The sequence below is a fragment of the Sciurus carolinensis genome, chromosome 7 (genome assembly GCF_902686445.1).
Source record: "Sciurus carolinensis chromosome 7, mSciCar1.2, whole genome shotgun sequence".
In the NCBI taxonomy this organism is placed as follows: domain Eukaryota; kingdom Metazoa; phylum Chordata; class Mammalia; order Rodentia; family Sciuridae; genus Sciurus; species Sciurus carolinensis.
Window position 1 is genome coordinate 104,117,233 of NC_062219.1, and position 25,906 is coordinate 104,143,138.

The 25,906-nt window shown below is 34.9% G+C and overlaps 1 protein-coding gene across 12 annotated transcripts in view; it reads left to right on the forward strand.

The window, feature by feature from the left end:
- Positions 1–25,906, forward strand: part of Pkhd1 (PKHD1 ciliary IPT domain containing fibrocystin/polyductin) — a 463,263-nt gene that overhangs the window by 290,339 nt on the left and 147,018 nt on the right. For all 12 annotated transcript variants that reach the window (XR_007109414.1, XR_007109413.1, XR_007109415.1 and 9 more), the window contains 4 exons: positions 2,530–2,643; positions 5,648–5,735; positions 21,926–22,080; positions 23,734–23,886. Coding sequence is in view for 9 of the 12 variants with exons in the window: in XM_047557741.1 (XP_047413697.1) it covers positions 2,530–2,643; positions 5,648–5,735; positions 21,926–22,080; positions 23,734–23,886 (510 nt within the window). In the remaining 3 variants the exon portion in view is untranslated. The remainder of the gene's footprint in view (positions 1–2,529; positions 2,644–5,647; positions 5,736–21,925; positions 22,081–23,733; positions 23,887–25,906) is intronic.

Genomic DNA, 25,906 nt, shown 5'->3' on the forward strand with positions numbered 1-25,906 from the left:
TAGCATCTGGAACCTATTCTGTTTCCTCTCTGTTGCCCACCATCATGCTAAGTAATAGCAACTTTGCTTTATTTCTCTTTTATTCCTCTAAATTCACACGTCCTAGAACTTCACCACCTAATAGCTATGTAATTTCTGACAAGTTACTTAACCTCTCTTTGCCTCAGTTTCCTCATGAGAACCTCTACCATATTCATCAAAAGCCTGGGAGAATGAAATGCAATCATGCCTGTGAAAACATCTGGAATGGCTTTGCAGGCAGTGACAATTCTTTTCCCTCCCATTATGCGTATATAAATTCCTCCAGGTTTTACATGTTTCTTGCTATAGTTTGTGGTAGCAGGGAGGAGCTTTACATAGGTAAACTAAGGACAGACTGTCTTATCTGGAGCATCTTCTCTTAGAGATGGCTACTCTTATTTAGAGGCAAAGTCCATGATGAAGAAAGTTTCTTATCTTTCTTTGCTAGATGTGAAAATACAACGATGATCTCAGCCTTTAAAGTTTTCCATTTGCCAAGCTTTTACAAATTCAAGAAGCAGTGCGTTTTGATGTTAGAATAGCTTATATTTTTTTTCTCTTAGCCTTGCCTCAATTCTGCCTAGTCTCTATCCTCTGCCCCTCCCTTCCTCCACATGAACAACAAAGAATCCAAACTCTGGTCACTTTGGGTACCAAAGGATCATGGCAGGCTGACTAATTTTGCCCAGGCTTTCTGCGAAACTCCACATGTGCTGCAGTTTTGGGTTGCATAATTGATTTAATCTCTGATTTTAGAGAAATGCTGAACTCTTTTTGTGGGACTCTGCATATATTTCTCTAGGGCAAAAACTGTCCTACTTTTTCTCTCTGGTATCTGTTTAGTGCTAGGCCATTTTTTTTTTTTTTCCCGGAGACTTTAAACTACCCTCCGTGAAATAAATGAAATCACAGTTGGAAAACAGCTTACTGGACAGACTTATAACCGCAAGATAAGAGCTGTGTCATACACATTTCCTTAGCATTCTCCTCCTCCCCTGTGCCCCTTCTTCCTGCTCTAGCACATCTTTGTTTGAGCTGAGAAGATACACTTGTTTTTCAAATGGGGATTGGCATTACCTACACAGAGCAGCAGTGTACCTTAGTGTCCTATTGAAAATATGCAGGTGGTGGGCTCTAATCCTTGCTTTCTAGTAAACTGACTTGAAGTTCATTCACTTGCCCTACTGATCCTTGCTATCAAAAGTTCCTTTCAGAGTAGAGACTGAGAAGCCTGCAGTGTACAGATGGGCATTTAGCAGGTTTTAACCTCACCTTGAGTCTTTTGTCTAACCAGTTATAGATGAAATGCCAGTGGGGACAATGATTTTATGTTGCCTGAAAAACCACTAATCAAAGGAAAACTAAATAATTTTAAGTTTAACAGTTATTCATATGGTATCTGGCAACCTCAATTTTGATTATGTTTTCTGGAAACTTCTAAACTGGATAGTCTTGTTGGATAGCAGATAGTTTTGGAACTTGTTCGATTCACTGTAGAGTTTGGGGACTACCTTTCTACCAGTTATATCTTAAGTAACCAACTCTTTTTGATATTTTCTGTACTCTAAGATATATTTTCAAAATAATATATACTATATAGGTCCTTATTTGCTAGTACCACTTCAGCAAATTCCCTGAACAACTTCGTACTGTAAAAGTGACCAAACACCACTGTTTGCATCAGTAGACTTGGGTCAGAAGAAACTCTCATCTGTTGTCTGAGTATTATAGTCTCATGCCTTTGTGTGTTTTTATACTACTAAAAGAATTCATAAAAATAACACTTATTTAACAAAACACAAGGTAAACAGACCTTTGTTCAAATGTAGTTGCCTACATTTAACCTAGTCCCTCAATCGATGAGCCTACTTATGTATGAAAATTTTAAATTGGGCAAGAATCATCCTTGTCAGGTTTATTGTGAGGATTAAATACTAAATTGCATATCCAGGGATTTGTGAATCACACAGCCATAGACAATGGGTCAGCCTGATTTTGCTACAATAATGGTGTGTAATAAGTAACCTCCAAATCCCAGTGGTTTGTAAAAGAAAAATATTTATGTACGACTTGGTTGTCCTTGGCGCCAGCTTGCATGTTCTATTCAGATTTATTCTGTATATGGTTCTGTATATGAGAGGCTATTGAAGGAATTCTCCTTTCCTGGCAGAGAAGGACGTTCATTGCAAGAGTTCTGATGAAAACCTGCCAGTCAAGTCTATAAACATCAGCTAAGAACTGATTCACTATCAATTCTACCCCAATTTCATTAGCCATAGGATGGGGCTAACTATTAGTAGATCAGGAAAGTGTACTCTGAACTAAGGGAGAAGAATGGTGAATATTTGCTGAACAATAATCCAGAGGAGTTCACTTGTACTCATTTCTTTCCTTGTTCTTATTCCTCCTGTGACTGTTGGTTCTTCTCTCTAAACTTTGCAGCAGCAACTTTGCATCTTGTCTCAATTTCAAATTACTTTGAACAATATACTTTTCTTTGTTAAACAGGCACCTTAGAAAATCCATTAGAAAAAGAACAAAAGTTACTGATTCACCTTAGAGCCTCAGAAGGAATCTTTTGTGATCGTTACAAGGGAATGCGCATTGATCCAGGAACAATTGGTAAGAGTATAAAATAGTTTTTATTAAAAGTGAATTATTTGTGTGTATGTGAGTGTGTGTGTGTGTATGTGTGTCTGACAGAGAAGTGACATTCAAAGAACGTCTACTAAATTCCATGTACTCTTCTAGATGATTCATATTTATTATTTCACTTACCAGTTCTTGAATAGCACTTAATTTACAGATGTCAAAACTAAGACTATTGTGAACAATCTGCAGAAGACCACACAGCCACAACTTTATAGTGTCAGAATTTAGAATTATGTCCACGTTGGTCAGACATCAAAGTATGGACTAATGTATGTTATCAACAATAAGTACTTTGTGATTGTTGGTATATTTAAAAACTTATAGATACACAGGTCACTAAGAGACATTTATTATCCACAGTTTCTTCATTTGACATTGCCATAGTACCATGTCCTATTTTAAAATTGTTCTGTATAAGAGCATAGAAACTGGGTCTGGCCTTGTATAACCACCAGGTAAGAACTTCAAAACAACTCATTCTTAAGGGATAAGAGAATATTCATCAAATTTCAAATATTTTTTCATTTTTCTCTGTAGGCATTACTAATTTTGTAAGTAAGGAAGGATAACTATGTGTCTCTCATACTTTCCAACACTGTATTCCTTTTAATTATTTTCTTTCCCTCACTTATTGAACAGTTGAAATCAGTTTATATTCTTTCATTATGTTTGTATTATGGTGTCACACAGCTTAAATGTGTTTCTGTCATTGGCCCGGATACTGATTTCATTGGCTCTTCTTCTATAACAGTGTTGTGTTGGATGTTTTCAATGGAGTCTGCTAATCTTGGGGCAAAAGAGAAAAGATAATTCTATGTGAAGATTCTGAACACTATGAGACATAAATATTAGGATAGCATGACATTTGTTAACTTAGTTCCCAAACATCTAACCATTGCTTTATAATACTTTGATAGTGTTTTATAGTTATCAAGGATTTTCATGCATATTATCTATTTATTTTATTTTTCCAATAGCTTGAAGTTGAATAATATTTGGACTTCTCCCAGTTGACAAGCTAGAAGGATCCTAATGAGATTGTTTGATCTCTGTTCTGTGGAGTGATCTCATTGTATCAAACTTTTGGTTAGGAGTACACATGCATGTGTGTCCTGATCCCTAATCCAGCCATATAGTCAAATCAGTGTTTTTTAGTTTTCTGTGATACTAAATTGAAATAAAGAATGAAATATTTGTTTCACTGCATGCTTAAATTTTTATGGTGTCCTAAGTAAATGAAAGATTTTAATCCTTTAAAATCCTTTATAATCTCCTTGAAACAACTATGAAATGGTGTCATTTTATAGTAAACCTTTGATGATTGGAAATGACCAAGAAATCTGCTTTTCTGGTCAATTGAATTTTCTGGATAATTCAAATTTAAGGACAAGAACTGCTTTTTGTTATAAACGTTGTTGTTGGAAATCTCTGTACATTACTTCAGAATTCTTCTGTGCCTAGTTTACTTGATCTAAATTAGAAGAAAGATTTTTTTAAATTACATGATATTATGGGAAATATACTCATGAAATTATATTATGAAAGATTGGTTCAAGAACATATCCTGAATGTGGGATTATTTTTATATCTATTAATTCTTTTTTTTTTTTTTTTCTGGTACTGGGTATTGACAGGGTCACATAACCACTTACCCATATCCCCAGTTCTTTTTTAATATATATTTTTTATATAGGGTCTCACTAAGTTGTTTAGGGCCTCATTAAGTAACTGAGACTGGTCTCAAATTTGGGATCCTCCTACCTTAGCTTCTTGAAACACTGGGAATTCAGGTGTGTACCACTGTGTCTGGATCATTAACTTTTATTTAAATTTTGTCTTCTAATTTTTTTCTGAGTTAGAGTATGGAAAAAATTACAAATGTTGATAATAATAGTTGATTAGGTTCTAAAATGGAGATTTTATTTTTTGGACTAAAGTGGATGAAAAGCCAAAGCATATCTTATTGGTATTTGCCTTTATTCAGCGTGTTTCTGCTGAATATTGTAAAATTTTTAGATTTTTAAGAATTTAAACTTATTTAAAAATCTAAATTTAGATTTTATATTAGTGGCTTACAACAAAATGGGGTACATTGTATGCAGACAATCCATTTGGGTGCAGGAACAAAATATGAAAGCTTCTAGTCAAATAAGCTTATGAATATGTTCATATATATGTATGTTTATTTAAATAATAAATGTTATCTAAGTTTTTCTAAGTAAGCATACATGTGTTGGGAGTACATGGTTATAATTTTTTTCTTTTAACTTCTGGAGTTCATGGTCACAACATTTTTAGGTCACTAGAATATTAGTAACTATGCTCAATATGACTGAAAGTAGCAATGAAACATGATGTAAGAGGAAAGACCTGAATAAACTGAGGCTACATCAAGCACGTCCCTTTAAGGCTTTAATTTGTGAGATTGAAATAAATTATAGTTTGAAACTAAGGGGCCTAGAGACCTCTCCCTGGATGTCTGTTATAAGACAAAATATTAAGTCTAACCACTGAAAACAAAGCTAATAGTACCAAAACCCTATCCTCAGGAAATAAAATTAGCCTTGCCACTTGGAGGATCTAGTGTATAACTTAAAACATCAAAACCAGTTAACTTCCAACAGAATTGCAAATGGTTTTAAGTTCTTTAATGGTGGAAAGGAGTATCTCTCCAAATTTAACTAGTTAGCCATTTCAGCAGTCTGTGTTTAAGACTCTAGATCATTATGAAGTGCTATAGCATTCACTTCTTTTATTAGTTTTGAAAGATACATATCACAGACATGTGAGGTATATTTGACATACTGTAAAACAGAGAACTAAAATATTATATTTTCTGATCAGATGGACACTTTTAAATATAGGTTCTGTATCACATATTTTGCACAATAGCTTCTAAAATGAGTTTTACTTACCTGGCCTTAATGATTCTGAAGGGTTTTCTCATCCATGTGTTGCTTCTTTCACTTTTCAGGGGTTTATGGGAAAGTTCAGCTTCACAGTGTTTATCCTAAGAAATCGTGGACACATCTTGGAGCAGATATTGCCTCAGGAAATGAAAGGTAAGGAGTGATTAAATTAGAGATTTTTATTTTTTGGTTTAGTTTTTGTCTGCTGGAGGTTTTGTTACCATATTGAATTAAATTTTAGATTCAGTGTTGTAGTTGAATTAAATGGCAAAATAAAGGGTTAGAAGCCTCTTGAAAAAAGCTCTATTATAATTAGGAGAATGGATCTTGCAAAAAATGGAGGAGGAGCATATTCATGGATAATGAATTCCAGATAATGAACAATTGTTATTGTCAACAAAATTTTTTTGGAAATGTGATCCATGGGATGAAGTATGAGTTGAGAGTACAATAGAGTTGAAAAGTTAGCAGTTTAAGATATAGACAGAGATGAGTGAGAATAAGAGAAGAATAGTATGAAATTTAATGATACAATATAAAAACAGTCACCACTGCCCTAAACTGGTGATGTGAGGAACACACTGAGGTAGATCTACTAAGAGTCAGAAGGCAAATCAGGAGCTCAAAATGACAACAGAGAAGGTAATGGATAGATAACAGAAAAGCACTAAGACAAAGAGATTAACCTGCATTTAAAGTTCAGGGACTTGAGGTTGTGGCTCAGTGGTGAAGCCCTTGCCTAGCATGTGTGAGGCTCTGGGTTCGATTCCCAGCATGGAATATAAATAAATAAAGGCCCATCAATAACTTAAAAATATTAAAAATAAAATAAAATTCAGAGATGGAAATAAAATTCAAGAATACTATAAAATATGATAAACACTGAAATAATTTAAATATAATAGTGTAAATATGATGCACTGTAACCCTCAAAACAAGGCACATTCTAATAATTGTTCTTATGAAAGAAACAGTTAATGTGTCAGCCAAGAAGTCAAGATTCTGTTTATATAAGACATGGAACCACTGTGCATGCACACACACAGATAAGTTTGACACCTGAAGGGTGGGTTGGCAAGTTGCAAAGTTCTAAGCAAGAACCAATGTGGCTGTGTTGAGGCTGAGGCAGAATTTCTTCTTCTTCAGGGAAATGTCAGTTTTTTATATTTTTAAGGTCTTCTGACTGACTGGTAAGGATCACCGACATTACTGGGGATATCTGACTGTGTTAACTACGTCTACAAAATATGTTCACAATCACACCTAGATAAGTGCTTGATGGTATAATATAGGCTAACAATGATGAACCATAAATTGGCTATTACATTTCAAAATTCTCAGGTAAAATCTGGGACGATAGCCTTGGGAAGGAGGGTAGAGATGGCAGATAAGAGTGCCATAGGAAGTTAAAAACAAGTTAACTAGTTCTAGTAGAATTCAAAATAAATATATACTGTTATGGTTTAGAAGTGAGGTATCCTCCAAAAGCTCATGTTTGAGACAATGCAAGAAAGCTTAGAGGTAAAATGATTGGATTATGTGAGCCTTAACCTAATCATTGCATTAATCCCCCATAGGGCTTAACTGGGTGGTAAGTGCAGAGAGATAGGGTGTGTGGTTGGAGGAGGTGAGTCCCTGAGGTATGCCTTTGGGGCATATATTTTGTCCTCACTGAGCAGAACTCTCTCTCACTCTGCTTTCTGGTTCCATGTTCTGAAATGCTTTACCACCACACACTTCTGGCATGATATTCTCAGTCACCTCCTAAGCCAAGGAAAGGAGCCAACTGTCTATGAACTGAGACTGCTACAACTGAAAACTCCAAATAAACTTTTCCTCCCTAACTGTTCTTGTCGATTAGACCAATTGACCAAACTGGTCTCTTGGTTCATTGTGGCAATGAACAAGCTGACTAAAACAAATACCTTCTGAATCACCAAAGGGATCAGGAAATAAAGAGAAAACATAAATAAGTAGGAAGAGAAGAAATTGAAATGGTAAGAAACAAAACAACTGAAAGATCTATAAAACAGAAGAAAGTAAGAATAAATCTTCCTATTATAGAAATAACATATTTGTTAAAATTACCCAATATAGAAAAAATGTGAGCTAAACAGTCAAAATGTTATATTTTTTTACCAGAGGAAATTTAAAACCAAACATAAAATATTTAAATATTGGATAAAAATGAATCATTTAATTTTTAAAACAGTAAGTTTTCAAAATTATCAACAAAAGGTAAAACATCAAAATAAACATGTCAACACTGTTCAAATAAGTACAGTTTACATTAGCAGACTTCAATTTATAGTGAGATATTAACAGGAAAGCTTTATACAAGATTTTATGATATAAATATATGTCAATGAAGTCTCTAAGAAATATAAAAGGAAATTGACAGAAACCAAAATAGAGCTGGGCACATAAGCCCACATCTGTAATCCCAGAGACTCAGGAGGCTGAGGGAGGAGGATCACAAATTCAAAATTAGCATTAGCAATTTAGTGAGGCCCTAAGCAATTTATGGAGACTCTGTCTCAAAATAAAAAATTTAAAAAAGGGCTCAGTGGTTAAACTCTCCTGGGTTCAATCCCTGGTACCAACAACAACAACAACACAAACAAACAAAAGTAGTCATCTAAGTCATTTATTTACCCATTTCACATTTATTTTGAAATGTGAATAATATGACTAACATAAAGCCAATCTCGTTTAAATATAAAATTTTTTAAACTACATTATAAATTTATATTTAAAACCTTGATAATTTTTTTTTTTTTTTGCAGTGCTGGGGATTGAACCCAGGGCCTTGTGCTTGCAAGTCAAGCACTCTACCAACTGAGCTATCTCCCCAGCCCAAAACCTTGATAAATTTTAATGCTAACAGGGTATGATCACAATATAAAGAACACGGAGACCAAAACAACATACAAACAAACAACCTGAATTTCATGCAAAATAAAAATAAAGGTAAATAACATTTTTATCAAAGAGGACATCAAACCTTTACTAGCAGAATACTTGGGAAATAACCAATAAGAGTACTACATGTGAGATGTCATTGAACTTGACAGCACGTTAGATGCTTCATGATTGAATGAGAAAACAAAAAATAAAGAAGCTGAGCTGTCAATGTGAGAAACCAGAAACAAAACCACTAATTAGTATAATGAAATCAATCAATGCAAGGTAAAGGCAGACACTGGCAAACTTATTAAGGTTTTAGCCACTGTATTCAGAAAAGAAAATGGATTAGATTTTACTGACAAGAATCCAAACTACTTTTTGTATAAATTATATTTTGTCCTAGAAAACTAAAGAACCATCTGAAAACATATTAAGTGCATTTAGAAAGCACCTACTAATAGCCTTTTAATATACGAACAATAAAATTTTAAATTTTAAATTGAATTAAAATTCAATTTAAAATATCTAGAAGGAAACTTAAGAAAACTTACAGGACCAATAAAAGGGAAAGTCTGACACTAGTAAGAGGCATATAATGAGATAAAGAAATGGTGAGGCACAATAGAAACTGAAAGACTCAAAATTTTAAAGATGTCAAATCTAATGCAACTTTAATCAAAAACCAAATATATGTATTAGAATGTACTCACTAAATTCTCAGTTATTTGGGATAATAAACATTTGAAAATTGCCAAACATTAGCAGTTTGTTTTTTAATATATGCTTTCAGTGTGAGGAAAGTAATGCGTTCTTAGCACCCAAACAAAAAAGAATGTCTAGAAATATACTCAGGCACATATTACTGTATTACTTATAAATTGAATAAATTAGTAATTTAGTTGAAAACATGCTGGAATATTTGATAAATGCTAGGGAAAATATAAAATTAGATTTTCACTTTATGCCTTACTCTAAAATAAACTAGAGATGGATTAAAAAAAGTAAAAATTTAAAACCATGAAGTTAAGTAAATGTTATGTAACTTGAACTAGGGAGGCCTTTTCAAACATAGCAAGTAAAGGAACTACCATAACAATAATAAATAATAGATTTGGCAACATAAATTAGTATTTCTGCATGTCAATTATAAAATGTAAGAGCAAATTATAAACTAGAAAACATTTGTAACATACAACAGTACAGATGGAAGAATAATGCTTTCTAATATATTTAGAACCCCAGAAAATAATTTAAAAAGTGCACACCAGAAACATAATCTCTCAAAGATTTGAATATGTGAGCCATAAAAGAATCCATATATCTGACTAATCCACACAGAAAAAAAATTCTTCTCTACTAGAATTGAAATAAATGTTAATTAGAACAGTAATGAAATACAATTTTAAAGTTTTAAATTGGCAGAGATGATAAAGAGTAGATTTCGAGTTGACAAAGTGGAGAAAATAAAGGGATTCAGTCAGAACTAATGCTACTTTTTAGCCTAATTTTGTAAATAAAATATCTTTGTATGCATGTATTTGGATAGGGAAATATCTAGAAGGTCATGCAGTGCAGAAAGGCTTCCTTGTGGTGAAATGATAGGTAGTGATTGCTTTGATGTGGTTTTCTCTATGCAATTTTTTTTTCATAGAATAGGTATTGCTTCTGTTGTTTTCTCAAACTTTTTGTTTGCTCAACATGGTTTTCATGGATGCATAATCCAGTGTCAAACATTAAGCTATGGTCTGGAGTTATAATAGCAAGTAAAGACTGACAAGAACTCCATCCTTGGACATTAATGAAATAAATGTACAACAAATTAAAAAAAATATATATATATGATAAATTATGTGAAAGGAGGGGTTGATAGGATCCCAAGAATATGTGCATAGAAAAACTCAAGGAAGGGAGGGCAGTTACAGAAGGCTTTCCTGAAAAGTGATTTCAGAGATGGAAATTGAAAGACCCAGGGGCTTTAGGCAAGGTGGGGTGTGTATAGAAGAAGGACTCTGGATAGCAGCAGCTGTCAACACTCAGCCAATATCTGAGAAACACTTGCTATATGCCAGGTCTGGTTTCAGCACTAGAGATATGAAGGCAAAGTGTGGGGATTGCTGTCTTCCAGGAGTTGACTTCTCAGTGGGGAGAGAAAGAACAAACAAGCAAACAGAAAGGCAGACATAGTTGCAAATTATAAAATGTGCTAATAAGGAAATCAGTGGGGTGGTATGATTGAAGATGGCTGGGGTGGGGAATGTGACGGGGTAACCTTTTGGTTTGAATGGGCAGGGAATGTTTCTCTGGGGAAGGGGAATTGGAGCTAAGACCTGATAGACAATAGAAAACCAACTGTGTAATATGAGTGGGCAAGAATGCACCGTGATGTCTGTCTAAAAAAAGGAAAAAAAAAAAAAAAAAAAGAGAGAGAGAGAATGCACCATGAAGAGAGACATACAGTATTCCCCCCACAGTGGCCTGTGTGTGGTGGAGGGGTCAGGAAAGAGGTCATTATCACCAGAACAGAATGAGCAGAGCATAGAGTTGTATGATATGGTAAGTACCCAGTCACATGGGATTTTGTTTGGGTATGAGATGTCCAAGGGAAAATTTCTGCATGCTTTTTTGCAGTGGAATAGTGGAATCTAATTTGTAGTTAAGAAACAGCTCTGGTTTTATAGATGATAGGTTGAGGTGACAAGAGTCAATTTGGGGTGTTGAAATTGTGTTTGAGATGAAACTTCATTCTCCCCTTCTGCTGGTAGTTGGGGTCTGTGTAAGCTACATCTCTTTACAGCTGAGAATACCTGTTTTAGTGTTAGCAGTTCATTACAGCAGGGGATGCCTGCCATCATCAGCTCCAGGATCATAGCAAGCAAAGTTGAATTCTCCTCCACTTCCATTCAGTGGTGCATTGCATCTTTTAATGGGAGGCTGTGCCCCCCAGTGTTGTAGCAGACCCCAGCAGCTCACTGCCAATTTCCTTCTGGGTTCTTGTCTTGTAAGCTCAAAGAATGAAATTCACAGACAATAATAGAAGGCAAGAGTGAAAAGAGTAGGACTTATTCACATGAGAAGACAAGAGACAGAACTCTAGCAGGGTGAGAGGGAACCTGATAGCAGGTTGCAACTGTAGTGTACAAGTCTAGGGGCTTATACAGCTCTTGGGCTATCACTGTTGGTCCAAATTTATGCTCATCAGGTCTTGGAAGAGTACCAACACTATTGGTTAGCCCTTGAATCTGAACTTTCTTTCCTGGGATCTCTATCTGGGTCCGCCCCCACTTCCATTTTCCTGCTGTTCCAGAACAAAGGCTTGGATTCAGTGTCATGAGACCAATTGAGGACAGAAATCATGGTGGCTAGGAAAGTGGAGGAGGCAGTGAATATAGGAGGAATAGATAGATATACTAATGACTGACTGTTGAGGTGAGGGAAGTGTGCTACAGGTATTTTGACTGTGCAACCTGGTGGATGACAGAAACATGCATGGAGATGAGAAGACCGGATGGGAGGGACAGGTTTGTCCCAGTGGAAGGTAGAAGGTACATGCTAAGTTGGAGACGGCAGGCAGAGATGTCAAAAAAGCAATTAGATTCTTAACTTTGAAGTTAGGAAAAATGGAAGGAAGTCCTCCTGGAAATAGGTTATACCAGTAATCAAGAAGATAGAGGAGGAATTTGGAGCTTAAGAATAAGATTGGGGTCACTCTGACTTTTTGGAAGTTGAGTAGAGGAATCAGCAAAGGAGATATGGAGAAGCAGAGGTCTGAGAAATGATTCTGTGGCAAGAAGGGAGAGTGGAGAGAGTGCCAGCATGTTTGATGTGGAGGGCTGAGGCTGAGCATGATAGGGCTTCAAATGGTCATTGGGGGTCAGGGTCATATTGGTTGGTAATATCAAGAGGTTTAGTTTTTAACCTAAGAGCACTGTGAAGCTGTCATAATTTAAGGAGGTAGTGTGGGTGGGAAGTATTCCCTCTAATTATATTTGTAAGTACAAGTGGATCATAGGAGAGGTCTAAGGTAATCCTGAGATGCCGATTAGGAGTCCAAAGCAAGAGCAAGTAAGTGATGGTTGGAAACTGTGGGCCATGGAGAGAAGTTGGAAGATTTATAGAATATAAAATATGTAAGATACTGTATTAGTCAGGGCTCTCCAGACAGGCAGACACAATAGGGTATACATATATACGAATGGGGGTTTATTAGAAGAATTGGCTCACACAATCATGAAGACCAAGAAGTTTCACAGATGTCATCTGCAAACTAGAGAACCAGGGAGGCTGGTAAGTTGGATCATCAGAAAGCCTCAGAATCTGGAATACTTGTGTATGTCTCAGTCCAACACTACAGTTCTGATAACCTGTAGGTTATAAACATTTACTGGTATAAATGTTAGAGTTCAAAGACTGAATAACCTAGAGTTCTGATGTCAAGGGTAGGACAAGAATATTCTAACCTCAAGAGAAAGAAAAAATCCATCTTTTTCTACCTTTTGATTTTATCCTATCTCCTACCAATTGAATGGTACCCACTCACACTGAAGGGAGGTCTTTTCCTATCAGTCCATTGACTCACTGAGCAGTCTCCTCTAGAAACAACTTTACACACACAATCAGAAATAATGCTGTACCAGCTTTCTAGGTAGCCCTTAATCCAGTCAAGTTGACACCTGGAATTGACTGTCACTGACACATCATATGTGAGGGGTTTTCCTGTATCTCTGTGTAGATGGGTGCTGGTATCATTCACCAGAAGAGGACTGAGTGTTGGGGGGAAAATTATGAATTCAGACATGGTCATGCTGAGTGTGATGTGCCTTTCTGAACCCTGGAAGAATCTATGAAGTAGGCATTTCTAATGGGGATCAATAAGAAACTTTAATTATAATTAAAAGGTTAGCAAGTTGGAATTTGGCAGGAGCCATGTGAATGGATTTTTCTCATAGAATGTGTTAAAAACCTCATTCAGAGTCTGAGCTACAGGCTATTTTGAAAGAAATTCAATTTTATTAATTAAAACTATCCATAGTTATTAACTAGCTACCATTTATTGAGTTCTTATCATGTAGGTTTGCTTTATGTCAGGTCTCTGCTAAGCATTTTACAAACATTATCTCATTCAAATCTCTCAGTGCTATAAGTAAGGTATTATCTGCATTTTATGGATATGAAAACTGGGGCTAGAGAAATTAAATAAATTTTCCAGGTTCATAAAGCTAGAAGTTCCTATGGATGAATTTTTATCCGAGTTTGTCTGATTCCATTGCTTGTGTTCTACATATTATAAATATTAAAAGTGAAATTTCTTAATATCAGGCTTATGGAGGACTACTTTAATGAGATTATATAAATAATATATAATTATCATAGCATACTGGTTTATGCATATTTTTTCTATAATTTTTTTTAAAATTTAAGACTCACAGGAAATTATAAAAATAGTAATTTCTCTATATACCCTTTTCTCAGTATTCCCTGATAACAACATTTTACATAGTCACATGTAAAATTAGTAACATTAGTAGATCTGGCAAGATAATATTGGCACAGTATTGACTGAAATAAAGACCCTCTTCAAGTCACTTCTTTAAGTATTATCCTACAATCTTCTTTATGCTGTCAGTTTAATAAGCCTAATGTATTGTAGTAAGATCACATTTTATTTGAACTCCTTTATAAATTTCTGCCAACAGAATTATACATCTGAATTTATTTCCATATAATTTATTTTATAAATAATATTTGTGTGGAAACTTCAGAATAAAAATTTCATGTTAGTTATAAACTTACATTCATTTTTTTTGCAGTACCAACAAAGTAAACTTAGCAAAATATTTTAAAGAAAAATTGTTTTCTTTTGTCCTGTTACTTACAAATTTATCTCTAAATTACTCTTATTACAGCTTGTTGAGGTTGATTTTTGGGGAGACAAATGAGCAAAATTGTTGAATTTTTTATGTACTGTAAATAAATCAAGACCAATTATATAGAGATAAAAACTTGCTTTTTATCTGTTGTTCTAGCTATGTACTTGTTTCATCGGTGCATATTTGGGTAACCATGTGTTCTTTGAGATTAAATGGTGACTTTGTCAATTAATCTTATGAAAATATTTAGATTTTATTCTGACACTTGGAAGATTTTTAAACAACAGAAACAGGGTCTGACTTGTGCTTGAATCTGATTTAAGCTATGCAAATTTGACTGCTAAGACATTGAAATAACAGCAGTTTTTCAGGTGAGAGCAGATAGAGGCTTAGATACAGGGGTAGTGATGGAGGAGGAAAGAAGTGATTAAATATGTTGGAGACAGGCATGTGGTTTGCTGATGATTGAATTTGGAGAAAATGGCAAAACATACTGTAAACCTGTTTTACCTGAGTAACTGGGTGAGGAGCAGTGTCACCTACAGGAAAACAGGGAGAAGAACAGGTTTATGGAGAACCTTCTGCAAAGTTTCTCCTTTTCCCCTTATCACCTGTACCTCTTTGTGGTAATATCGTTTTTTGGTGCATATTAATTATGCAGAATGGTGAGTTTCATTGTGGCATATTGGTGCATGCATATAACATAATTTGATCAATTTTACTCTCTTTATTTTCCCCTCTTCCTTCCACCTGGTCCCTTTCTATTACCCTGTTAGTCTCACTTTTATTTTTATGATGTTGTCTCTCCCCTGCCCTTTTTCTCCCTTGAGCTTCCACAAATAAGAGAAAACAAGGGTCTTTTCTTTTTAAGTCTGGTTTATTTTGCATAATATGCTGCCCTCCATTTTCATCCTGCAAGTGACATGATTTTATTCTTTATGGCTGAATAAAGCTCCATTGTGTATATAACAACACATTTTCTTTACCCTTTCTTTTGTTGATGGACATCTAGGCTGATTATAAACCTTAGCTATTATGAATTTACTTTGACAAATAAGGGTATGCATGTATCTCTAAAGTATACTACTTTTATTCTTTTGTATAAATATCAAAGAGTGGTATAGCTGGATCATATGGTAGTTCTATTTTTCATTTTTTATGGAATCTCTGTATTGATTTCCATAGAGGCTGTACTAATCTACATTCCAACCAATAGTGTATAAGAGTTCCTTTCCCCCATATCCTTACCAACCTTTATTATTTGTATTCTTGATGGCTGCCATTCCGATTAGAGTGAGATGGAATCACATTATAGTTTTAATTTGCATTTCCCTGAAACAAAAGATGTTGAAAAAAATTTTCTTTCATATAATTGTTGGCTGTTTGAACTTCTCTTGAGAATTTTGTTTGCTTCATTTGCCAAATTGTTGAATTTTTTCTCTCTCTCTCTCTCTGTGTGTGTGTGTGTGTGTGTGTGTTAACATTTATTGAATTTTGAATCTTAATCCTCTGTTGCAAGAGTAGCTGGCAAGGATTGTCTCCTTTTCTGTAGGCTGTCTTTTCACATTGTAATTTCTTTGCAGTACAGAAGTTTTAAAATTTATACTATCCTATTAGTTGATTCTTGCTATTATTTCCTGAACTTTAGAAGTCCTATTTGGTAAGTTATTGCCTTTGCCTGGTTGTTGAAGTGTTTCCCCTATCATATTTACCATTAAAGAAAGGAAGTATATAAGGCATTAACTAGTATCTTTGTCCTGTAATGCTTTGTCTCTCAAGTGATGTGCTTATTTATTTTATTTAAATTTATTTTAACCAACAAGTTAAAAATTACATGTATTTATCATGTATGCAATCATGTTTTGAATATGTGTACATTGTGGAATAGCTAAATTGAGCTAATTAACACGTACAGTACCTCATATACTTACTTTTTTTTGATGTGAACAGTTAAAGTATATTTTCTTAGCAGTTTTCAAGAATGTGATATACAACAAATCTTTTGAACTTATTTTTCCCCTCTAACTGAAATGTCTTCTTTGATAAGCGTCACCCCAGTTCTCCAACCACCAGCCTTGGTAATCACCTTTCTATTCCCTGCATCCATGAGTTCAAATACCAAGATTCCACATATAAGTGGGATCAGGAGGTATTTGTCATTCTGTACTTTACTTATTTCACTTCTATAGTGTCATCTGGATTAATCCATGTTGTTGAAAATGATGGAGTTCCCTTCTTTTTTAAGACTGACTAGCCCTCCTTTGTGTATGTGCACCACATTTTCTTTATTCACTCATCAATTGGTAAACACTTAGGCTGTTTGCATTTCTTGACTGTTTTGAATAAACTGCTCTAACTGTGACAGTGCAGATGTCTCTTGTGCATACTGATTTCATTTCCTTTGGATACATACTCAGAAGTAGTCTGCTGGATCATGTGGCAGTTCTACTCTGAGTTTGTTAAGGAACCTCCACACTGTTTTCCACAATGGCTGTACTAATTCACATTCCCACCAACAGTGTACAAACTTCCCTTTTCTCTGGGTCCTCACCACTACTTGTTATCTTCCATCTTTTCTATAATAACTATTCTAACAGGTATGAGGTGCCTCAAGTGATTTATGAATTTAATCTGGAAATTACTCTGAACTGAAGAGCAAATTAAGTCATTTGATACTTCACCCCTTCCCCTGGATCTTTCCCTTTATTGAGCATCATATCAATAATATCTCTTCCATTAGCTCCTGTATCAAATTAGTGATACATTCTGTGGATTACATTTATCACTTAAGTACTGCACACTTGACTTTCTATAACAACTTTAGTATTGGCTCTCCAAATACTTAATAAATAAAATAAAGGTATAAGATGCAGTACCCTCCCGTCTCTTGTTTGTCTGTACAAGTCTTGCTTGTCCTTAAAGATTCCATCACATTCTTCATAAAGTTATCAGTCTCCTCTCTGGCACATATTTCCTTACAATTAAAACCACTATAATGTGGTTTTGACTTTATGATTACTAATTTTAATCATAATATGCTTTCGAAACTTGGACAGTAATCTGCTTAAGGTATATATGTCCTGTTCCTCCAAGTAACTTCTACAGGAGAGGAAAATATATTTTTATTGATTTGGTATACCACTTAGCATCTGGTACAGAGCAGAACATACTGAAGGTATCAACAAATGCCTGTTACTTTGAAATTGTGTGTCTTTTCTAGAAATCAAAACTTATTGAAGCTCCTGGCTCAGCAGCATATTATCCAATAAATAAAAATGTCTTTTCTTGAATTGGATTTAAAAAGTGATCACAACTTATTTTGCTTATGACTCAAAATTTTATTATAACAAGCCAGTTCAAATATTAGAATATAGAGTCAGGCCTGGTGCAATGGTATTTGTCTATAAATCCCAGTTACTCAAAAGACTGAGGCAGAAGGATCCCAAGTTTGAGGCCAGCCTGACTAACTTAGTTGGATTCTTCCTCTCAAAAAGAAAACAACATAAAAATAAATCAGAGTTAGTAGCTTTATTCACTTATTGGAAAATCAGGATCACGTGTGTAACCTTCAAAAAAATATGAGTCCCTCTGGTCCAATAGCCTACTCTGTCTTTACTTCAAATGACCTACTCTCTCCACGCTGGGGTTTGGAAAATAGGTTGGAAATAGTATTTGACATTAACAAAGAGTTTGAACTTTGAGGTCAGACAAAGTAAAATAATTGTGCAATGAACTAAATGTCTAACTGTAGGCATTTATTCTCTCTGGCCAGTTTTCTTTTTTTATGAGAGCAGTAATACCTACCTAATATTATAATTGTAAGGATTAAGGGAATTAGTGTATATGAAATTCTTAGCACAGTTTCTGGCACAAAGTAAGCCCCAAGACCGGGTAGCTGCAGAAATCAGGATTATTTTAGGTGGAGGTGAAAGTGAAATGAACTCTTCTTAATCCATGTGGGGATTCTACTACCTTCACTCCCCGCTTCTTCACTTCTGTTCTTTTCTATTTCAGCCTCAGTTCTCCTACTGAACAGAAGTGTTCCCCATTCTTGAAGACTGTAAGCAAACTCAGAACTGTTGGGATTTTTTTCAGTTTTACTACAGAGAAGATGTTACTCTCTCCTTGGTTTCATTAAAGAGTTCAGGGGAGAGATTTTAGCAAACATTCCTAGCCCTGGTAAGAGTTTTATGTGAATTTAATCTACAGCTCTCTCTAGAACCACTTAAGTAATTCGGTGGCTGAAAAGAGCAGTTCTCAGAAGAGGTGTGATGAACTTCCTGTAATGAGGGAGGAAGGAGGTCAGGTAGACATGTAATTGATATCCACTATATCTGTTATTGTTGTTGAGATCATTTTAACATCATTGTAGGATTCAATTTCTTTAATCCTCAGCATAGTCTAATGCACTCTGCAATATTACTGACAAAAAAAATTTAAGCTAGCGATAGAAAATAAAAAAGATTCAGTGTTAATAGATTTCAGAAGTCTGTGGACATTGTTACTTCTTGGGGGAAAGTATTTTTGGATTGCTATACCCTGAACCTGGGGTCAAATGTAGCTATTATCATTTAGATCTCCCAAAGTTTAGTTTAAATTTTAAACTGCAGGTGTTTATTTATGAATGTTTTATACATGGTTGTAAGAACTCTTAAATCAAATTTGCATATACTTTTTGTTCTCTGTAACTAAATACATATTATATTTTTGACTAATAAGCATTATATTTTCCCAGAACTAGGTCAAATATTAATGCCAAAATAAAGGAAACTGCTGATATTTTGTTGATATTTCTAAAAAGTTATCTTTCAGGAGACTTCCTAAGTGATTATTCATAGTTTCCCCTCTCTTTTCATATGGTTTCCATTTAGGTCCAATTATTTTTCAAATGGTTCTTTTAATTTTTGTTTGTTTATTGTTTTAAGTATGTTTTGCTCAGAATGGGCTAGTTTCTCCTCTTCTCTATAGCTATAGGACTCTCACTAGAATTAATCAGAAGCATAAAGTACAACTGGTTTTTCAAGTTAGCATTTCTTGAAATGACTGAAGTATAACCAAAAAGGCAGAAAACTGGGACTAGTAACAGTGACTGTTGAAATTAAAGGAAAACTGATATTTAGCTAGTTTTACTACCTAGACTATTGATACTGGGACCAGAGTTTTTTCTGAAATACCACTGTTACTATATGGACACATAGAAATGGAAGGGACTATGCTCCTTTAACACCTGTGTATTGTTCTGATAGCCACAGAATTCCAAAGTTCCAGGTATATAGAGGAGAAATAAATTTCCATGAACTTATAAGGTTTTGATATCTTCATGGAAAAGATCAGATTAAGTTCATTCATGTTTTTAATTTAAAGTTTGTACTAATAATTTTAATAATTCCACTTACTCTTTTCCCAGTGTATTACTAGATACTATGGGGTATGCACAACTAGATGGTCATCTTTTCATAAACATTAACAATACTAAATTTGAATTGTGTCACACATAAGAAATAAGAACAAGACCAGTTACAAGGTACTTGTCAACTTTTTGGTGGTATGGGAAAAGCTGGGCATTCAGACTCTAAGGGAAGACTTCTTGAAACAAAGTAGGTTTTTAGAGTGAGTGAACTAAAAGGGAGAGCAAGTCATTTCTCTGACTGGTATAGAAGACTTATGTAAAGGAGTTAGTGACTGAGTATTTTTTTTTTCAAGTTTATATAGGGGTTCACTTGGAATTGTATATTCTATGAATTTTGACATATGTATAATGGTATGTATCCTCCCTTATATGCTGCTCTAAAAACTGTCTGTGTTCCACGTGGGAATTTAATCTCAATTATAAGGATGTTTTTACACTATTATGGTGATCTGTTATCTGAAGAGCTTTATTCAACAGCATAAATAATAATAAAAGGATTACTTACTACCGATCATGAGAGAAAAGACTGATTTTTGTTATACCATCAGTTGACTTTGGAGTGTGTGATTTTAAGTATTTTTTCTTGCTATAATGTACTACCTGCTAAGTTATAAAATTTAGATTTAAGTAAAAATCATTAATAAATTCACCATCCATAGGTGGGCTAATATTTTAACACTATTTTTCCTCTCTTCTATTTGGTATGCGTGCCTCATGTTTATTTTTAAAAATGGGACATGTTATTTTATATCCTGCCTTTTAAAATCAATGTAGCATGAGCAAATTTCTTTGTGATTCTGTATACCCCTACAGTAATGTACTTTTAAAATGACTACATAGTATCCACTGTATTTACCAAAGATTTTTTTTAAATTATTTCATGGATTACTATGATATCATTATGAAATGTGAGAGTACTATGGGTTTCCCTTACAATTTAACAAGTGAAGAACTAAGAATCAGGTAAAGTGATGTTATGAAGTTTAAATAACTTTGGACTTGATCAGGAGTTTTCCTTTGTACCAACTCAATCTCTGACTCCATTCAGTTACCTAATTTCAGTTTTGCTATATCTTGAATCATGTTTTCATTGCCTTTAAAAGCTAGTATTCATTTTAGTATTCTGTAACTGAGTTTCCTTAGAAATCATAGAAATCAGGAACAGAAGCAAGACCTTGACTTTGTTCATTAAAACTGCATGAACTTGCAGTACTATCATTTTACCTTTTTATCTAACTTAAGGTGCTCAGATTTGAATGAATTACAATCTTTTGTTCATAAGAGACTGATACTATTGGCACATAAATGGTTAGCTAATCCTCTATCCCTACAGTAGAATGTCTACTGAAAAAATCTCTAAGTTATTGTTTTAAATACATATGACATATATTTTCTTTACTCTTGTGTCTGTAGGATTTCTATAGAGTCTGGTACAGAGAAGTGGTTCTGTCAGTGTATTTTGCATGATTTTTAAATGACTTGCATGGGTACACTGTGCCTGAATGAGCATTCATTGATAGGAAAGCATCTAGGTCTAAAGCTTGCTAAGATTTGGTCATTAGCTAAAGAGGCAGTGCATTAAAATAAATTTACAGTGTTGGAATTGGTAAAAACTATAAGAGAATAAAGTAGTCATATTCACCAGGAAGTTTGGCAGTGTGACAGACTGATCATGGTCACAGAGCTAGTAACTGATACCTTTAAGACTCACACTTGTATCTGTCTGGTCATGGAGATTCAAGGCTTAAGCATGATGATAAATTGTCCAAAAATGCAATACAGTTCTTCAGAAAAGTTGAGAAATACCTTTGTCATTCAATCTGTTTCCCAATCAATAAGGAAGATTACTATTATAGAAGACCATGGAAAGATGCACACACTGTGCTCTGGAATGCATACTATTTCTTATCCCTTTGCCTTGAACTTCATGATTATGGAATATTTTTGCATCCCTGTAATGTATATATTAACAAGTCAGAATTTGGACTCCATGAGAATTGTAATTTTCACAAATGCCCTTTTCCTTGTCTTGTCTTCTTGTTTCCTTTTCAGCTTCCCTGAGGGATTTGTCATTTGCAGGATTTTCTTTGCTCTCTCTGAAATTAGCTGGTCTGTGTTGCAATATTGATATAATTGACAACATCTTTATGCTGTTACAGAATCATAGTGGAAGATGCAGTGGACTGGCAACCCCATGACAAATTGGTCCTTAGCTCCTCTTCTTATGAGCCTCATGAAGCAGAGCTCCTCACTGTGAAAGAAGTCAAGGGTCATCATGTCAGGATCCATGAACGCCTCAAATACCGCCACATTGGTAAGGTGCTAGTTTGTTGGTTGAAGGAAGTACACATGCCAGGAAAAAACGTTCAGACACTTACCTATGGATATTGCATCTGTTTGCCATTCAGAGGGAGGATATGCCTTTATTGCTGTTCTGGAATTATCCCAAAAGACTTTGTCTTTATTTCTTCATTAACTATATTGCTTAATTATTAATGAATACTTAGATGTCAGGGAGTTTTTTTTTTTTTTCTTTAATTCACAATGACGAGTCTAAGAGTAGAAGCATTGAGAATCTTGTTGAAAGTCACTGAGCAGTTTTGTGGCTAAACCAGAGTAAAAGTCATAGACACTAAGTTTCCAGTTAATTTCTTGGCACATAATCCCTTAGAATACACTAATTATTGTAAACAATGATTTCCTTTTCCATGCTAAGGATTGTCTCCTTCCTGACACCAAGCATATTTTGTATATTGACTGCTACTACAACTATGACTGAAAAAAGGAGAAAAACTCCAATTTTTTAAATAAAAATACTGAATATTTTTATATGCTATACATGGTACAAATACACTGTACATAAATAATAAATGAGCATAATCTTCCTATTTCATTAAATAAATCCAGCTCAGGAGATATAGCTAATTAGTGACAAAACATGCAAATAAAGAGGTTAGAGAATATTTTTTTGTATTGGATACCTAAGAGGGAAGTACATGTTTCTACCAGCACTATTTAAAACTACTTCTAAATCACAAAATCAAGGATGATTTCTCTCTCTCTGTCTCTCTGTCTCTCTCTGTCTGTGTACTTGTTTATTTGTTTTGGGTGAGATGCAAGGTCTCACTACGGTGCCCAGGTTGGTCTTGAATTCCTAGACTCAAGCCGTCCTTGAGCCTCAGCCTCCCAAGCAGCCTATGCCACCATGCCTGGATTTATTTATTTATTCTTTTTCTTTCTTTCTTTCTTTCTTTCTTTCTTTCTTTCTTTCTTTCTTTCTTTCTTTCTTTCTTTCTTTCTTTCTTTCTTTCTTTCTTTCTTTCTTAGTAGCAGAGTGAAAAGAATCATCAGTAATCTTTGCTCCTATGAGCCAAAGTGAAATGGCAATGGAGGTCATGAGACAGGCCAGTAGGTCCCTTCCATCCCTCCATCACACGCTCTGGGAGCCTATTTAGGCAGTGGAAAGCTGGAGACCCACCGTGAGAGGGTGCTGCTTGGTGCTGCTTCCCTTTTTACTTTACTCTGATACATTGCAGCATGTGTTCTGTCACTGCTTGGGCTGATCTGGGATTCCTTATTCTCCTGAAAGAAGTCTGCGGATGATGTACAGCCAAATGCTGCCATCTCACAATGGCCATTTAAGGAAGGAAGTTGGGAATCTGACTAATTGGACAGGTCTGCTCTGATTTCTCTGTACCAGTGGCCTGTCCTGGTCCCCACAGTTATTGAGAAGAGATGAATTCTTGCTCAAACACTCACTCTGATCCCAAAGAGAGACAAGTGAACAGATTTTTCATTTCTCAGCTGACATTTGTGAAGAATGCCTGAGGAAAAGTAGACCTTAATGTTGGTAGGCTTTCTGAGGGAAAAGAAGTATTTTCATTTGTGAGATGCACTGGGTCCCCAGCTAGCCATTTCCAAAATAGGTTTTTAAAGGTTTTTTTTCCCCCAACTCCTTTTGCCCCAGGAAGTGCCCATGTCATGGAAGATGGCCGACACATTCATTTGGCTGCTGAGGTTGGACTATTGACCCGAAAAATACGAATTCAGGCTGACACATTGTGTAAGGGGAGACTACTTGTGGGGTCCTTCAGGAAGTCTAGCAGGGAAGAATTTTCAGGTAAATGAAATTTCAAGTTGCTAAACATTACCATTTGTGGCCTATTTATCTGAGATACTTAGAAATTCCAACTGTGAGAATTTTCACTTATAATACAGAATGTTCAAATTAGATGGTTCCTTTGTCCTCCAAAAAGCTATGACTTTCCAGTCCTAATCTGTGCTTAATTTTCAGTATGATGTTAAAATAATATACCAGAGATCAGCACATATGCACATTTATACCTAAAAAAAAAATCTTCGGCAGATGTGAAATTTCCTTTGCTTTGAAATTATAGATGATTTAATGACCATTTGAATTTTATCTCTTTCCTGAATTTCTATTACTTGTTCCCAGTAGCATGCTATATCTGATGGCAGACATCAGCTCATGCTATAAATTAATGGCTTAAATTTAAATAAAAATGATTTCCATATTCTCCACTGCTTTAAGGATTAATTCAATCTTTTTTTATTCAAGCTTTAGTCCCTTTGGAATGCTGCAAAATTGTTTGATTAGGACCTCATTTCTTAAACTTGTGCTCCTTAAACTTTATTTCAAAGTTGCTTCCTGATCAAATAGTTTGGGAAAGTCTATCTCTATGGTTCTATCTTGGAAAGTCACTGTGTACAGGAATATAATAAAGGCTCAGAGAAGGTCTGGAATAAAGGATCTAACCACTTTCCAAATATGTTCATCATAGGACCTTCCGTTGGTGCATCCATGTCATCAATTTGGCGAAAGGCAATGTTTGAACCCTAAATTACAGGTTCAAGATTTCTGGTCCATAGAACAAGTTCTCTCTCCACAAGTTCTAGCTCCATAAGGTCTTGCCAGATGTCATTTTTATTCCCTAGAAGACAATTGGCAGTATCTGGGATCAGTTTTATTTGTCACAACTTGGGCACCTCCAGCATCAAGTAGGTATATCCTACAATATCCTACAATGCACAGACAGTCACCTATAAGAAAGCAATATCTGGGTCAAATGTCAGTAATGTTGAGGATGAGAAATCCTGCTCTAGAAGACTGAGACGAAAGCTGGGTTCTGGTCATGAAAACGAGACGTTTTGCTATTGATGAATATGGAGAGTCAGGACAGGGACATCAAGATAGGCTCTCAGTTAACTGAGACTATAGTTCAAGCTGGAGCATGGTCCTGTGACAGGAGAGAAGACCGATTCTTAGCTGAGCATGATGAAGCAAGAGCCAAACCTGCATCAGCATCAAGATGGATCTAAACCTCTGACTTCACTCATCTAGAGTTTTCTAAATTATCCTCAAGGGTAGAGAAAAAGAAACTATGTTAAATGCTACTAGGAAGCTTGCTGGTTTTCACACAGTGGAAATTTTGTCTGATTTAATCCTAATATTTTTCTGAGAGAAACATGTTATCTTTCTATAGTAGAAAACAGTCTATAATTTAATTTCCTATTTATTTGTATGACTCCTTCATGAGTTTGTGAACTCCTTGAGGGTAAGTTTGGGCCTTTCATTTCTGCTATCCTAATATGGTGACTGCAATATATTAGGTGCTCATTAAATATGAATGGATAAAATTAATGAAGAATAAGTAAGAAAAATCATTTAATTAGTAAATGGCAAATTCAAACCTTGCTCTGAAGTCCTCATTAAATAAGAACTTAATTCTGTAATAATTTTGGATTTAACAAAGTTATGAAGATAATAGGAAGAATCCCTATATGTCTTTCACCTAGTTTTCTCTACAGTTAATATCTGATACAACACTGGTACCTTTGTGAAAACTAAGAAATCAACTTTGGTACATTAATATTAATCAAACTCAAGAGATTTTTTTTTATATTTCACTAGCTTTTTCACCACTGGCCATTTCTGTTCCAGATTACAATGTAATCCTTGCTGATCAGGGAAATAAAAATCAAACTACATTGAAATTTCACCTCTGTTTAATCAGAATGACAGTTATCAAGAACACAAATAATAATAATAAATGCTGGTGAGGATGTTGGGGAAAAGGTACACACATACATTGTTGGGAGACTGCAAATTCATACAACCA